This window comes from Dermacentor andersoni, chromosome 11, assembly GCF_023375885.2.
Source record: "Dermacentor andersoni chromosome 11, qqDerAnde1_hic_scaffold, whole genome shotgun sequence".
Lineage (NCBI taxonomy): Eukaryota > Metazoa > Arthropoda > Arachnida > Ixodida > Ixodidae > Dermacentor > Dermacentor andersoni.
Window position 1 is genome coordinate 97,926,826 of NC_092824.1, and position 17,063 is coordinate 97,943,888.

The 17,063-nt window shown below is 49.0% G+C and overlaps 1 protein-coding gene across 2 annotated transcripts in view; it reads right to left on the bottom strand.

Annotated features, from left to right (window-relative positions):
• LOC126538976 (uncharacterized) overlaps positions 1-17,063 on the bottom strand; it is a 121,948-nt gene that overhangs the window by 65,595 nt on the left and 39,290 nt on the right. Inside the window, exons 4-5 of one of the 2 annotated variants that reach the window (XM_050185662.3) lie at positions 14,071-14,337; positions 8,240-8,415 (exon numbers count right to left, since the gene is read on the bottom strand). In XM_050185662.3, the coding sequence (XP_050041619.2) occupies positions 8,240-8,415; positions 14,071-14,337 (443 nt within the window). Of the gene's footprint in view, positions 1-8,230; positions 8,416-14,070; positions 14,338-17,063 lie in introns of both variants that reach the window. The other variant, XM_055075200.2, reaches the window with a different exon arrangement.

Here is a 17,063-nt window from a genome sequence, read left to right on the forward strand (position 1 = left end):
TAAGCCTGTAGGCAAACTCTGTATATGACTCACTTTTGCCTTTCTCATTTTCCCGAAACTTCCGACGGAACGCCTCCGCTGACAGCCGGTACTTTTTTAGCAGACTCGATTTCACTTTGTCGAAATCCTCTGCCTCCTCTCTCTCCAAGCGAGCGACTACGTCGGCCGCCTCGCCGGGTAGCAAAGTGAGCAAGCGCTGTGGCCACGTTTCCCGAGAGAACCCCTGCTTCTCGCACGTTCGCTCAAAGTTAACCAGGAACAAACCAATGTCCTCTCCAAGCTTAAACGGCCGCATCAGGTCAGTCATTTTGAACAATACTCGTTCTCCTGCACCGTGTGCCTGACTTCCATTACGAGCGCGTTCCATCTCTAACTCGAGACGCTTCATTTCCAAAGCGTGTTGACGGTCGCGCTCTCTTTCTTTCTCTTGTTGCTCTCGTTCTATCTGTTCTTTACGTTCGCGCTCATCTTTCTCTTTCTGTTCTTTTCGTTCACGCTCATCTTTCTCTTTCTGTTCTTTAAGTTCACGCTCCTGTCTTTTTGCCGTCTCCCTCTCCTCAATGGTCTCAAGGCATTCCGACAGCTCGTCATCCTCAGCTTCTAACTCAAGAATAGCCCTTAGCAGTTCTGGTTTTCTGAGTTTGTCTGAGACATCCAGACCCAACTCTCTCGCAAGCTCCAGCAATTTCGGTTTGCGCAACGACTTCAAATCCATGGCTGCTCTGAATGCTGCTTTCTCTACTGCCTACTATTGTCTTGCCGCATACTAACCCGGTAGCAACGACAACCACAATTACCAGCTCTGTTTCTAACACTAACAAAAGCCTGGCAAAACTCAGAAGAAGAAAGTCCCGCACTCACCAAACCTTGCAGCCAAGACTTCAGCGCACTCGTTCCGCTGCAGGCAACCAGTCATCACACAGGGCTCGTTGCACTGCTCCCGGATGGTCGTTGAGCTGCTCAGCATACAGTCAACCGCATCTCTTCGCTGCTGGCCTCCGTTGTCGCGATCTCACCGCTGGCAACCAGATGTTGGAATCGCACCGCTGGCACGAGTTGTTGGGGTCTCGGTGCTGACGCCCGTTATTGCCAATGGGTCGCAAGCCCCAAGGGTAGCGTTGGCCTGGCGGCCTGGGGCACTGGAAGCATCCGAAGGTCCCGGCAAAGCAAGAGAAGACTGATAACAGAACAACTTGTTTATTCTAACATAGCAAAAGAGCGGCCGGTCAGGTCGACCGAAGTGAAGACGGGAGAGCACGTAACTCAACAGTACAAATCGGAGCCTCTCCCCTGGCGTCCGGGGGCAGCTGCTCTTATACTCTCGGCGTCGCGGTCCAAAAGGGAAGGTCACGGGATGAAGGTCACGGGATGAAGGTCACGGGACGGCGGAGCATGAGCCCACGACGGCGCGCACGGTCGAGCCGAGAGACCTGCTGAACCGAGTGTAGTGACGCATCGCCAACCCTCACACACGACGGCGCGAACGGTTGAGCCGAGAGACCTCCAGGCTCCTCATTCGGGGAACTCCGCTCCCCGGCTGCCGCGCTTTGACAAGCGAGGGCACACACACACACACGCACACACGAAGACACGTGGCACTGAAACACGCCTGGACACGCTTGGCGGGTAGGCGTTGCGGCGGCGTCGAACGGGCCAAAATGTCCGCCGTTTTGAACAAAGCCCCGGCGTCCGTTGCATCCGCGCCGGCATTACCGCGCGTTGTAGGCGAAACGTAACACTGGTTACTTTCATATTGCTCAAGGCGGTATGCAGCTTACTCTCACCCAGATAAGACTAAGAGCTGTGTGCCTTTTCTAACGGATAGTTAACGGTGGCTTAATTTATATGGCGTTCCGCTTCTGAGTGCACCGTACTTATCAAAGGGTGTCCAATGGGCGCCACGTGTGACGATACGGATACGGCAGAGTGATAAGGTGATTACAATGGAACGTGGCTATCTTTCGCACCCTGTGTAGAGCTATAAATACGCCATGCCCGCTTCAATAAACGTTCTTTCGTTGGCTGCGATGCCCGCTAATACGTGGTGCCAGCCAAAAGTGGGCTTTGAGCCTACATTCGTGTGTGTGTGTGTGTGTGTGTGTGTGTGTGTGTGTGTGTGTGTGAAGTGATTTTAGAAAAGGAGACGGAAGAGATGAGTGCAGCGCCGTAACTGTCTCTCACAAGAGGACACCTCAACAGCACTGCACGGGGAAGGGGGGAATGGGAAGAAAAAGATGAAGGAGAGAAAGACAGGACGAACGTGGCAAGGGAAAAAAAAAGTGAGTGCGGGGCTCTCAAGTGCGTCGCATTGCAGTAGTCTAGCAGTGCCGAAAGAGCGTGCTTCACGATGGACGAGTGGGCTGCAGGGAATAGCAGCGCGGTCGCTGTATCGCAAGTCAGTCCCAGACCCGTGGGCACGACATCGCGAGTTCCAAGTCCCGTCGGCGACCGACGCGTTCCGCTGGGGGGCGCAACGCACGAATTGTGGTGGTCAAAATTAATCCGGAGCCTCCTCACCTCAACGTCTCTGATAGTCGTAGCATTGATTTGGGTTTCAAAAGATGAAGCTCCAACAAAGACAGCAAACTAATGAAGAAAGAACAATGACAGGACAAGGCGCTCCTGTGTTCTACTGCATTGCTTTGGGACTTGTAACTGTATCAGTGAAACAACCAAGCTTACTGGATTTAGTCACAACAACATGAAAACAACACTCCACAGCATTGTGCGAGAACGGTGGGGTGCATTTGTTACCAAGGGTCCATGATCTCTTTGATGAACTACGTGGATCATGACGACACAGGGGATGGTCTATTTGTGTCCTTGCTTTTCCTATTCGCTCTACTCTTTTCTCATCTGCAAGCAATGGATAATTTCTAGCGCGAGCTTTCCGCCATTACTTCCAAAAGTGAACAAGTTACACCATAGCAAAACGGGCACATCATTACCAAAAACCACGCACAACATTAAGTTGAGTCTCAAAAGAAAGTTTATCTCTGTCAACGAAACATCATCAGAAATACAAGGTAATTACTATAACGACGTTTATAAGGTAGACGAGCGGAACCATGCTGTACCAGATGTCTTTCTTTTTAAAGGCGAGAGAGACACATTAAACACGTCTTCTGCCAATTAGCGCAATTCATTCATATCGCCTGGATTACTTGAAGAGGTGGACACTACTTGCACGAAAAATAAGAGTCCGGTGTCAGATAACGAAAGTTTCACTAACTTTGCAACTATACACATCATGGCACATGTCCAAACTACGGCACTGAAACCGAGCTGTACTGAAGTCATGTCCGCTTAGCAGATATCCTATGCCTGGTACCAACTTCGGGAAATACTTCCACAATTTCTGCGGCGAAACTCATTAATGTTCGAGTTTAAAATTATGAGCACTCCGGAAAAACGTTGTCATTTTGACGTCCCCCAGCTCGAACAATATTACAAAAAAAAAAAAATTGTGTGACAAACATTTGATATAGGCACCTGTCGTTGCCGGCTCTGACGCTCCCTTGTCAGTTACTGAAGTAAATTCTCACGCTGTCACTCATTTTTTTCCCGTGCGAAAAGCACGTGACGAATAAACGAGACGACGCTTCCTGTGAGAAGGGAGTGCCCTTCGCTTGTCCTTTAAGCAAGAGAAACAGCGCACGCAGGACCACCATGATCTCACGTTTGTACTACGCCATTCTGCGTTTTATTCTGTCCACTGCGCAACCTATAATATTAGTCTCGGTCTAACAGCCCCTTCCTTGGAGCCTGTTGGGCAACTTGCCGGTACAACTCGGCGAAATTTGTTGCCCAACGATAGTTTTAAGCGCGCATGCTTGCGTCCGGCGCGTCAAAATGCGAGTTATAACAACTTCTACGGCCTTAATCGGCCTCTTTTTCACTCATCTGTTCGTAGAAAAATCAACGTACTGGAACGGTTTAACGGAGCGATTTATTTATTCTAACCCTTTTAACCTCTTTCGCGCGCAAGTTGCGTACAGTGCCAGGTACGTGCAGCATTCGTTTACGATCTGAGAAGTAACCTTTTGAGTCACTGCTACCACCCCGCTACTTCTGCATCCCGGAGCAAAAACCCTCGATGCGCGGCCGATGCCCCCGGCCAGACAAAGAAAGACGAACGGTGACACGAAGTTGGCACAACACCCTCGGGTTTGACCACAAATCGCGTGATTCGGCTCCATAAGCTGCGCGCTCTGCCGCCAACGCGGACGGACGCCGGCGGACGTAGCGGTGAAACGCACACCCCGCTCGTCACGCGAAGCCAAGCCGAGTATGACGAAAGCCAAAGCCGCATTCGTATAGGTGTGTATACTGTACAGCGGTGGGACGCCCCTCCCCCCAAAAACCTTTCGGCTTTCCCGGCTCCCATCACCCATCTCGTGCTTAGCTCTTTTGGGACTGGGGTCGTTGCCTATGTATACACGTTATCCGACTAAATGCGTGCACTGCAGCTGAAGGTAGAGCCCACACCAGCGAGTCACGATGGCGAGCGTCTGCTGATGCACTTTATCCATCCTCGCTGTGGAGGTCCGTGGCTATTTATCGTCTGCTACCAATTGCATTAAACAGACGGCGCTGCGAGCGATAGACGTGCACCTTGAAGAGCAAGTGACACGCGCTTTCGGCACGTTCGAAGCTTAGCCTTTCCTACTCTTCCGCCCTATAATGAATCCCCCACCTAGGCGCACCAGCCATTCAGAGAAGAGCGCGTGCACACGTGCCTTATGTACCACATACCTGCGTGTCGTACGTGACACGCCTCTCGGTGGTCACGTGGTCATGTCGTATGCTGCAGAGGCTACAGTGAGCAGACGACGCTGCAAGGAATAGTCATTTAAAAGCTTGATGAAACCTCACCTGAAAGCAGCACGCAGCGCGAGAGCTATGCGGTCTCGGCACTACTCTTCCCAGCGCTGTAATGACCATCCGTAGGGGATCGTTAGCCAGCTAGCTAAAGTCCAATGAGAATGCACACCGAATCACACGGTAGTCCTTCGCGGTGCACGAGCGTATACACTCATACACCAATGGAAACGCAGTCTGCTGAAGCGGTAACAACGAGCAGACAATGATCTTAAGGAATCCGCCTGAATATTAGTAAACGTGCAGCGTAACAACTAATCGCCGGCGCCAATCGCTACCGCCCTCTGAGAAACGTCTCAGGAGAACTTCGTAGCTTTTACTGTACTGCACAATTTTACCGAGGCAGTAGGCAGTATACAAACAATTTGAAGGCGTTTTTTTATTATTATTTCAACGCACGCTCAAGCGCAGCTGCTACTGTACACGCGAGTGACTTTGACTCAAGGCTTGCGCGGAAAGAGAGTACATTATAGTTTCATACGTAAAGGGAAGAGTCCAGGGAGGAAACGGAAGGAATCGCGAGTCCACTGCGTTTGTCGGTCGTTTCGGGTGACGCATCGTCTTCTTTCACTCCTTTCCTCTTCCGCTATGAACCGAGGAGAGTTTCTTTTTCGGAATTGAAGATGCCTTGCGCTCTCTCGTCGGACACAGCCGTTATGTAAACTTTCGTCGCGGTTCGCTGCACTTTCCCTACTGGCGAAAAAACAAAACAAAAAGAAACCCGCTCCGTTGGTAGGAAGAAAGCAGCACGGGGAGCCACTGGCGAACACGAGAGAGAGAGAGAGAGAGAGAGAGAGAGAAATGTAAGCGGAGTTTCAGTGCATGGGCAGCTAGAGAAGTCGTCGAAAGAAAAGTCGCTGATGCTCGCAGTGTTATGATCGTCGTTACTCTTTTTTGAGCGTCGTTTCTTAAGCAACGATGGCGCAACGTTGAAGAATAATGAAAAGGCGTGCCTAGGAAATGTTCCAGGCACCGGCATGATAAGACAATATTTTTATGAGTAAGCCAAGGAACTCAGGAATGGGGGTGTCGGTTGTTTATAGTTACGGTCAAATTTACCCCTCTCTTAGTTAAGAGACGTGCCCAAGCGTATAGTTCTGAACAGTAAGCATAGTTGTTGCGAAATTCTCCCTGTTTTATGGCGCGAGATAATGTGGACAAGTTTTGCGAGCCTAGCACAACTTAGCAGCCTAGCAGCTTGTGAACAGGCGAGCTGTTACAGCTTACTCTGTCTTTACCTTAACTGGATCATTTATAAACGCATACGTAGAAGGTATAGCGCAGTATAACCGTCGACGTTTTTCCGTCTTAAGACGGAAACCGAACGAGGTTATACTGTCTTCTATTTTTTTCTCACGTGCACTTTTTCTTACGTGCACGAGTAGACGGCGCTCTAAATCGTGCGCAGAAGTGCGCATACGACGTTCTCACGTGATAGCACATAGGAACGGGTGCATTCGGGTGATCGCGCTCCTGATTGGACGGCGCTATCTGTAGCATGCGCTGCAGTGCCACATGGTTGTGAAAAAAAAAAGGAAAGAAATATGCACAAGCTAAGACTGCGAAGACGCTGCAATAACTAGGTTCCTGTGAGGCTGTCCCGTGTCAGCCTTCAAATGCTTACGAGTGAACGTTTTTTGGCTATGCATGCAGGTAGCCAAGGCAGGTCACAAACATGTTAGGTTAGCCTGTCACTGTGCATAGCTAAAACACACAGAGGGAGAGACTTGTTCAAAGAAATAAACAGTCGAGGTTTGCCTCTCGGCACGCCTAGCACGCTAGTCCAGGTAAACGACCACGATAAACAAAACGATAACGCACAGGAGACAGGACAGGCGCACAACACGCACAAAACACGCAACGCAGAAGAATAAACACACGGAAGGTAACAACTGCAACATCGTTCAATACCTAAACTCACTCGCTGAAGTAAAGAATACCGCGGAAGCCCAAGGCTCCTGCCGAGCAAACACCAACGCACTCGCTGCAGGCACCTGACAAACGAGCAACAAGAATCGATGGCAGGCGCTCGTGAACGTGCAGGAACGCACCGCGGCACAAAGGGATGGTAATTAGCGTTGTCACGAGCGGCCGTACTTTGAGCGGCCTAAGTGGTTCGCGTGTAGATCGGTAATGAAAAGAAAATGAGAGCTACGAAGCGCGCTTGTCGAAGATCCGCACAGACAGGCTCGCAGTTTCGCAATCGGAAGAGAAATACTCGCGCGCGCGCGCGCGCGCACCTGGGATGTAGCGAGGTCGTCTATAGACTGTCGGAATGAATGGTCCTATCCGGCGTGATGGATATAAGCTATTAGCACCTTCAACGACGAGAGTCGTGATTAATTAACGCCGTCTGGAAGCACGCGCGCACGTCCCAGAACGGTGCCATGTTTTCCTCTCTTCCTGGTTTCACCATCGGACCTCGCGGCTCATTGTGGTGCTACTCGTGAGATCCGCACGCTCTTACATAGGCCCCTTTCCCAATTTCTCATATACGGTGTGTTTCCTTTCTTCTTCTACTTCTTCTTCTGCCGCTGCTTCTTCTGCTTCTTCTTCTGCTTCTTCTCCTGTTTCTGATTCTGCGTCTTCTGCTTCTGCTTCTTCTTCCTCTTCTTCTGCTTCTTCTTCTTCTCCTCAGCAGGGTTTCTTCTACGCGTCGTGAATCTCGAAGTCCTTTGAATGGCCGATTGGAAGTTCACAGCGAGGCAAACGCTTGAACGCTGGTCTCTAGGCGCCGTTCCCATTCAGCGGTGACGATGTATACTTCCTTTGCCACTGGCAGTTTAGACAAAAAGCAATTGACCCTAATTACTATTTTAAATGCAACCGTTTATCAGCACATTAAGCAACCGCAAGCACGTAGCCCCAGCTATCGCATTCAGTTCATTGAATGTTGCGCAACCGGTCAGTATAAAAAAGAAAACATAAAGCAGGGAAGCGCTCATAATTTAACAGATAAGATAAAGTTTCGGGGCATGTACAAGGATGATACAGGGCTGACATGGTGGCAGTGAATTGTTGGAGGCGTAAGTCCTGCAGCCGACAATCGCTGACGACCGCTCAGGGAATAGCCTGTTTCGATCATCTCGCTTTAGCTGAAGTTATCGAAACAAGTAGGCTTGAACTAAACATGGGATATCATTAGAGTATTTCGGCAAGCTCGCACCGTTACACCTTTACCGACACACCCGGTCCCCGACTGCGCATGCGCGACAAACTCAACGCGCCCGCTCTCGGTGGCAGGCGGTATCGGTAATGGTAACGCAATGCCGAGATACTCTACTGTCACGCACTCGAGGCGTTATCGCCATTCGAAAAAAAAAGAGAGAGAATACGGAAAGTTCATGACCTGACTGACCTCCTGCTTGACATCGCAGTCGAGCTCGTGGTAGGCCATGCGTATCTGGAAGTCGAGGCTGTTGACCACGTCGGTGACGCACGAGTTGGGCCTCGCCTTGGCGTAGACCTTGCCGTTGAAGATCTTGCTCGTCTTCACCATGGCGACCATCTCTCGCGCCTTGCACTGAATGGTCACTGCACGCCGAAAAAGTGAAAAGGAAAAAAAAAACACGAAAGAGGTGAGGCCGGGTTGGCACAACACATGTCGGCATATCAAAGTTCGCAGAATCTGGATGCTTTAGTACGATATGAATAGCACGCAACGTATGCGGTAATGGATTCCAAGGGAAGGAAAGCGTAGCAGAGGGCGGCAGAAAGTTAGGTGGGCGGATGAGATTAAGAAGTTTGCAGGGACAACATGGCCACAATTAGTACATGACCGGGGTAGTTGGAGAAGTATGGGAGAGGCCTTTGCCCTGCAGTGGGCATAACCAGGCTGATGATGATGATGATGATGTATGCGGTAAGCATGCTGTCTCGCACTTATAGTACGTACAACGTGTACGTGAAATATGGTATGGTATGGTAAAACTTTATCGAAGTCCTGCAGATCGTGAGTCACCATGAAGCGGGCCGCTCCCACGTGGGAACCGGAAGACCAAGCCTCTCGGCCGCATCGTGGGCTTGCTGGACAGCCCAGAGTTGGTCAGCCAGAAGAGGGAATAGGTCAAGCCGAATTTATTAAAAAGCATTCATTTTTCATTTCTGGTTGCGATTCTCCTATAGTGCCACTTGGCCCTGCAAATGCACGTCTTTTCCTGCTGTTCTGCTTCTCTCTGGAACGGCTTTTTAATCAATGAGTCCAGGCCTCTGTCAACAGGTAACGCAGTACCTGCCGTCGTTAACGAGATATATTTTACGCTAACCCTTTGCCCTGTGTAGGGTTGCAAACCGGATGCGCACACCGTATTGGCATCCTCACCTTTCCTCTTCCTCTCTCCCCAATGCAGGCTCAAGTGGACGAAAGCATAGTTTAGTAGCATCGAAAGTTGAACTAGCAGGTAGGAACTTATTTTGTGAATTCATTTCGCTTCTTCAATAAATCATTTCCTAGCCACCGCATGTATCGTTCAGCTCCGTCTTGTTTCCTTGACTTAAATTTTGGACATTTTTTTTTCTCACTACCAGAGGCCACTGCTCCTCACTGGACGTCGCTCAGAGGACGTCGCAGCGCTTTTCTTTTATACAGAACGTAATAGAAACAATATCAGAAAACGAGTTCGTTATGTCACCCCAGGGCGATTAGACTTCGACCTCAAGTGCTTTGACCCCAAGTACGCACACGGAACATGAAAGGACGTGCCGACACGAGTTAGAGAAACCCTTCCAATCCACGTCTCGTTCACCCGGAAAGCGAAATAGATGACGGTTCATTGGCTCCCGTATACCGCGGACCCTGTGCCATCCTCAAGCTGTGGCAAGAGTGAGGCAGTCTTTTCCGCTGGCAGTGTTTCCGGCTCCGCCACGAGGTCTTCAATTTCCAGGCGAGTCAGAGTGTGAACTCCACCACTAACCGACTGCACGAGAAGGCCGGGTACTAGGTCTTCGAGTCCTCGTTTATCAAGACAACGCGCCGACCCACCACGCGGAGAGGTCTCTCTGTCTTATCGCAGGGGGCGAGGTTTTGAATTAATGGTTCGAGAACATATTTCTTTTTGTTCTCGCCACGTTTCGAAGGTGCGAGTCGAAGGTAGCCATACCTGACCTGACTAAATCTATGCAGCACTGTAGATGCCGCAAGGAATGTCCCCTCGCAAAAATGAATTTATACTTCTGATTTGCATTCATACATGCATGCACGTTTTGAGCAGTAACGTCTGCATACCTGCCATGGTGACTATGGATTTCAAAAAACTGCTGTCTTTGAATATTTACAGCGCCCTTAAGAAGTCTATGCAGCACTGTAGATGCCGCAAGGAATGTCACCTTGCAAAAATGAATTTATACTTCTGATTTGCATTCATACAGATATGCACGTTTTAACCAGTAACGTCTGCATACCTGCCATGGCAACTATGGACTTCAAAGAAAACGCTATTTTTTTAATATTTGCAGTGCCCTTAAGAAGGAAGAAGAAGAGAGCGGGACGTACGGAACGCTGGACTTGATCGTTGTACTAAACGCTGGAATTCTAGATCCAGCGTTCCATCTGTATCCAGCAGTCCAGCATTTCTCCTTGAGCCGATAGTTCGGCGTTCCAAAATGAATGATGGACTAAACGCTGGAACACCGACGGTGGCGGCATTCCTTTTCTTCCTGCTCACTTCAATCCTTTCTTAAAAGCGCTAGAAATATTCAATACTGTCAAGTTTTCAACTAGCCCACCTTTTCTGCAGTAACTCCTAGTGCACGATTTTGCCTTCCTTATAGGTTTGCGCCTTCTGGAAAATAAAGTCTATAGACCTGCAAAGGTACGGTCACGTGTGCTCGGCTGGGGCTCCATTACGGTGCTCTAGATGGAGGTTAAAGAATTCGAGGTGGTCAAACGTAATTCTGAGCTCCTGCCCGTATTCCACCACGGCGTCCGTCACCTGCGAGCTGCTCTGGGATGTTAAAGGCCACAATATACTTTTGATAAATTCTATAGACTGTTGTGTGTAGCCCAGGCACAGACGATTTCTATTGTCTTTTGTGTTCTCCGGACTAGCTCATAGTCTACAGATATCTATAGACAGTTTAGCTTATGTGTAGCTCACTAACTGCTTACAGACCACCGGTGGATCACGAGTCCATAACAGCGTAAGCTCGTAGACTGACTATACACGACGTATGTACTTTGGCCTTACGTTTTTATTCAACCACTCTCAATGTCCATATACGATGTGTTACAAAAAATGCGGTCGAAATTTCTCTGAAATGGGTACTCACTTGTCTTGCATTAAGGCGTTTGATTGTTCCGGTTGAAATGGTACTGAGTCAAATTTTCAAAACGTTCTTGTCTAGTTAACGCTTCGAGTCATCTTAAAGCGTACGCTTATGTGGCGAAATCAATACGAACGAAGTCGCACTATTATCGCATCTTCCCTATCTAAGAAATTTTGAACGCATTTTCTTGAACACCCTGCATGTGTAGAAACACCCTGCATGTGCATGTGTAGAAAACAGTCGGTAACATGTGTGCAGGGAGTGCCAGAGTCTAAGCCCTCGGCAACGCTGCATGAATTTCGGGCGTCGTAGCGCCAAGTCCATGGACGGAATGTTCGGCGGCGCCGACTCAACGTCGCACAAAACAGAGTGGCCCAATCTGCGTGGCACGGGGTGCAACCATGATTTATTAGCTCCCATTCTGCACATTAACGCAAAAGAAATGCAGGCAAACAGGACTCGACCACGGAGCTGACGAATCGGACGTACCTTGGACGCTTCTCTTCTTTATTTTTTTTTTATTTTTTGTCTTTCCGATTCCCTGCGTACTGGTTTACGCACATTCGTTATGCGGCTCGGAGTACATCGCTTAGACCCTTAGGAGGGTGCAGCCTGTGTCAAAAATTGCGCCGGTCGCACTGCGTGGGACCGTGGGACCGCGCAAAGAGCTGATGTCGGGCTATGTGTCAGGGAGCTTATATGTGTAGCCACTGGTTTCATCTATTATTACAGCTTCAGTATGGCCGCCGCTAGGTCATTCATATGCTGTTAAAGAAGAAAAGAAGGAGACAGGCGGCAACAGAAAGAAACTAAATTTCTGTGCCAGCGCGCAGCTTATTTTGGCACCATTATGTAAAAGAATGGGCACCGACTATACATGAGAACACTAGAACGTTTTCGTCGACTATCACTGACAAAATTTTCCCAAGTAACGTATCTCTAAGTACTTTAATCTGGCCACTACAGAGCAAAGGAAGCAAACTGACCAGCGATGCTAGTCTACAGACAATCTGCATTCCTTTACGCAGTCAAAAATACACGTCCATAAAACAGCATTATAGGGTCTATAACTCAAGTAAAGGTCTATGAGAAGGCATACGCGTTACGTTTACAGGTCGCACGAACTGCCAACAAACCCAAAAAGCTACATTAGTGAACGGTAACGAAGTCGAGCTCAAATCTATAGAACTGTACATCGGTGTGCAAGAACCCCCTTCGGACACACACACCCTTCAAACACACTGACACACATTTTTGAAGTTTTTGAAACTTTACTACAGGTTTCTAGGAGGTTAAACGAAGTCTAACAAATCTGGAGGTTCGGAAGTACTTTAACGCATTTTAAATGGATATAGATGTTGGCCTCAAAATGCCAGATTTCGAGTCATCGACATTATCGTGACGTCTTGACGGTGAACGAAATTTCCCGACGTCGGGTAGCAATAAGGCTAGATAGGATGACGTCGTCAATAAAAAAAAATGCAGCAGATCCAATGAGTTAAAATCTATGTACAGCGAAACCTTTTGTGTGAGTGCATAAACAGTGGAAATACGAACTTGTGTTTATTGTCCCTCACAAATATCACAGAGGTCCATTTTGTGTTGCTGTTGACTTTTCATTGCATTCAAAAGAATGTACGTTGAGACACAATTGGACATCATCCGCTTTTTCTGTAAATGGGCAGCCGCAGCGATCGCAAGACCGGAGCGAGCCAACGTTTCATGACGTCATGACGGGTCGACCTCCTGGTTACAGAAATCGAAACTGGCTCATAGAAGTATTGAAACCACTTATTTAGGGAGCTGTTACGCTTGCCAGTATCTTTTTTTTTTTATGCAGGAGGCTTTGACCTTCATCTAACGCAAAAGACTAGGCCAGATCTATAGCCGCGCTAACATTTAAGTATACGCGATAGCATAGGTATACTACACACTTCGTACCACTTTTGAGATTTCGTGCACACTGTGATGAGATCGCGATCGCTCCACTAACCTCGCGATTCCTGTCAGATATTTCCAAAGTGGATGACGCGCAATTGTATGGCTATAAAGAAATGCATGATCTATGGCGGGATCGAACCTCTGTCTTCCGTTGCAGCAGCCCCAACGCTCTAAACGTCTGACTACTATCGCACTTTCTTTTTTCTTTATTGCAGGCCACGATCGCACGCACGCACCCTTCTCTCGTGCCAAAGTCCCTCATCGTGACAGCTAGCCCTTTGAGACGCCACGTTAGAGTGCACCACCTTAATTAATTAAATTATGGGGTTTAACGTGCCAAAACCACTTTCTCATGAGGCACGCCGTAGTGGAGGACTCCGGAAATTTCGACCACCTGGGGTTCTTAAACGTGCAACTAAATATAAGTACACGAGTGTTTTCGCATTTCGCCCTCATCGAAATGCGGCCGCCGCGGCCGGGATTCGATCCCACGACCTCGTGCTCAGCAGCCTAACACCATAGCCACTGAGCAACCACGGCGGGTTGCACTGCCTTCGGTATCGGCCGGCATTTTTCGTCAGACGAATGCCTACATTGCGTGATCGAGGTCCGCCTATATATAATTCTATAGAAACGACAAGCCGAGATTAAATTATGGGGTTTTACGTGCCAAAACCACTTTCTGATTATGAGGCACGCCGTAGTGGAGGACTCCGGAAATTTCGACCACCTGGGGTTCTTTAACGTGCGCCTAAATATAAGTACACGGGTGTTTTCGCATTTCGCCCCCATCGAAATGCGGCCGCCGTGGCCGGGATTCGATCCCGCGACCTTGTGCTCAGCAGCCTAACACCATAGCCACTGAGCAACCACGGCGGGTGACAAGCCGAGATCGTCGTACCCCCACTCCTCTGAGGCTACACTTCTACAGGGCAGGCCCCGATCCCGGTGCCGAGTGGCCGCCGTGTCGAACGTTCCACTGACCGTTGTAGCAGGCGGCGAGCTCGTTGGTGGCGGCGCCGGGTATCTCGAGGTAGGGGTTCTCGATGTGCGACAGCGACGCCCTCGCGTGGTGACTGATGCGGCACACGCTGTTCTCCGGGTCGCCCAGGTCGAACGAGTGGCACCGGTAGGGCACGCTGAGGCACAGCCGCCGGCACTCCTCCAGGGTGGTCACGTTCTGGAACACGGCGTCCACCGTCTTCAGGATCTTGCCGCTCACGGTCCGGAACTCGCACAACCGCACAGACTCTGCACAATGTCGGCGAAAAAGAAAGAAAGAGAAAGCCGGGGCAATGTAAATATTATTGCACGCATCGAGGTAACGTTGAGCAGAAGAAGCACGAAAGGAAAAAGAAACACGACGAGAATCAAGTTCCTCAGGACGCTCCAATAAAATTCTTGTCACTGTCGCGACGAGAAGATTGATTGATTGATTGATTGATTGATTGATTGATTGATTGATTGATTGATTGATTGATTGATTGATTGATTGATTGATATTATGCATAGACAGCAGCAGCGCCTCGAACAAGAGCTTCGTTCACTTGATTCGCATCGTAATTTCTTTTTACTAGAAAAAATTTTAGGCCTATGGCCACCAAATGGTGCTGCATCGCAAAGCAATGAAATCGATTCAACGCCTCTTTGCAGATGCTGGCGTTTGCGACGCACGTTGACTGTCTGTCGTGTACATGTCTGATTCCTGAATCTGAAAGTTGTGACCCACAAACAACCGAAGGCTTTAAACTACAACGAGCATTTTCCGACAGAGACCTTTACGTTTAGTGCTGTTACTGTGCCCATGCGGACGGAGATATTATATTGCCACGTTGCAGGGACGGTAGGGAACCAGACAGTGCCAATCTCTGCGTTAACGATTTAAGTCTACGCGCTAGACCAACCTCTCCGGACATCGTTAAACTTTCTCAGTCTCTTAACTATTTATGGAGCAGACTTGCGCCCGGAAAAAGAAGCAACGATCAAATCACAACCATTAACTATTTTCACCACCAAAACTTGTAAACAAAGCAACATAACATAAAATGAAATAAGACTGGCGGCCAGTGTACGTTCAATAAATTATACGATCATCATGTAAGGAGTAGCCGACGTCGCATTCGTGTGCCATCTTTTTCTATCACGTCGATAAAGCGGAAGAAAAATATAACAGTTCTATTTTAGGTTCAAGAAACGGAAGAAGGCTCCAAATAAAAGAAATCGTTATGCTTGAAGCTCGAGCCAGCTTTTTATTTGTAACAAGCTTTGCATGTAACGAGCTGTTCAAGTAATAGTATTGCATCAAGTAATAAAAGCGTGAAACACAAAACGCGTTGGAGGATAGCATATTAAATTTTACATTTCCGACGAACTTCAAAATTTTTACGCTGTAGAATGCCTCTGGAGAAGTCCGAGGGTTTAGGTCCAAGGAGTGTTTGTTAACAATACCCAACATTTAAAGACAACGAGAGAGGGAAAACAAGTAGATATGAAAAGCAGGGTGGTAAACAAGAGTAAGAGTTCACTTAATTTTTAAGGAATAACACCTACATCCTACCCAGAATCGCACGGACAATGCAGTGAATACGAATACAATACACTTACATTAGGGAATGAAATCTGTATGCTACCTGTGTGCTAGAAGTGCTCCCGGGCAAACCTCTCCGGTTCTATATATATATATATACACGCTACCGGCAGAGGTATCATTGGAAAGGGCACGCCGTATTGACCGCCCACTGCCCTCCCTGTGTTTGCGGCTTCTCGTGTACGCAAAGACTCTACAGGCTTAGACCTGCATTTTGGCAAACTCCAAGATCGGGTTCAGTGCGTCTTCGGACAGGCCGAAACGGGTCGACCGAGATGAGCGGTGCCTCCCGAAGCGGAACGTGATGCCCGCGCCGGCATCACACGAATGCACCCCGATACTACCACGCCCAGGTTTATCTGAGCAACCGAATGATGAAAAAAAAAAATGGGGGGGAGGGGGGGGGGCAAGGTAGCGAGAAAGAAAAAGAAAAATACGATCACCGTCCGTTGTAGAACTCGTGCAAGGCCGCGTGACCCAGCAGCCACGTCTCACACTTCTTTCTTTGTTTTTCCCGCCGCGCGTGTATAGCGAGCAACGCAGCAGTACCTTCGGCGATGTTCGAATTACAAGCTTCCGCGCCGTTCCTCAAACGTCGAGCGTTTAACGCGCAGCCTCCAGGTCGGCCCGCCTTGTTGCGCGTGTCATATGCGGGTTAACCCTTTATTGCGGCGCGTGACCGAGCCCGCCCACTAAATCTCGCGCGCGGTTCGACCTTCCGTTTCCCCGCCGGTCCCTTTCTGGTTCGCCCGGTCCGTTACGGGGTAGCGCGCGCTGCAGCAAGCCACGACGACAGCTTGAGTGACACGGCCTGCAATCAGGACGTCCCGAAATGATGCCGCTTACCGCATGCGCTCGGTTGTAACACGCACCTGATCTTTTTTCATGGCCAGAAAAAAAAGAAGAAGAAAGCAATGCCCTCGATTTCATTTCCTGATCGCTTGCCGAATTTCAATATACGGGAAACAGAGCGAGAGAGAGAGAGAGAGAGAGAGAGAGAGAGAGCCACTGAGCTACCGGCCGCGGTAGCTCAGTGGCTACGACCATCTGCTATATTACCTGTATTAGTTCGTGCAATGTACGTACATGACAACAATACTATATGTATCAAGAACAAGGGCTCCATAAACACACATTTAGGCTGTTGCAGTATGCAGTACGCAGTAACTGCAGTATCAGTACAGACCAAGCTCAATCCAATCCGCGAACAAAAAAAAAATATATCGTCATCTCCAGACGCACGTCCTTTTCTTACTCAAACTTTCAGGAATTAAAGTGCCCGTTAGAATCGAGTAAATGCGGCTACGCGTTGGCCATCCTTGCTCTCTCTCGTGTTCGCTCGACGTCGCGCTTACCGCTTGCCGCTGTAGCTGCTGTCGTACTTGCTTGA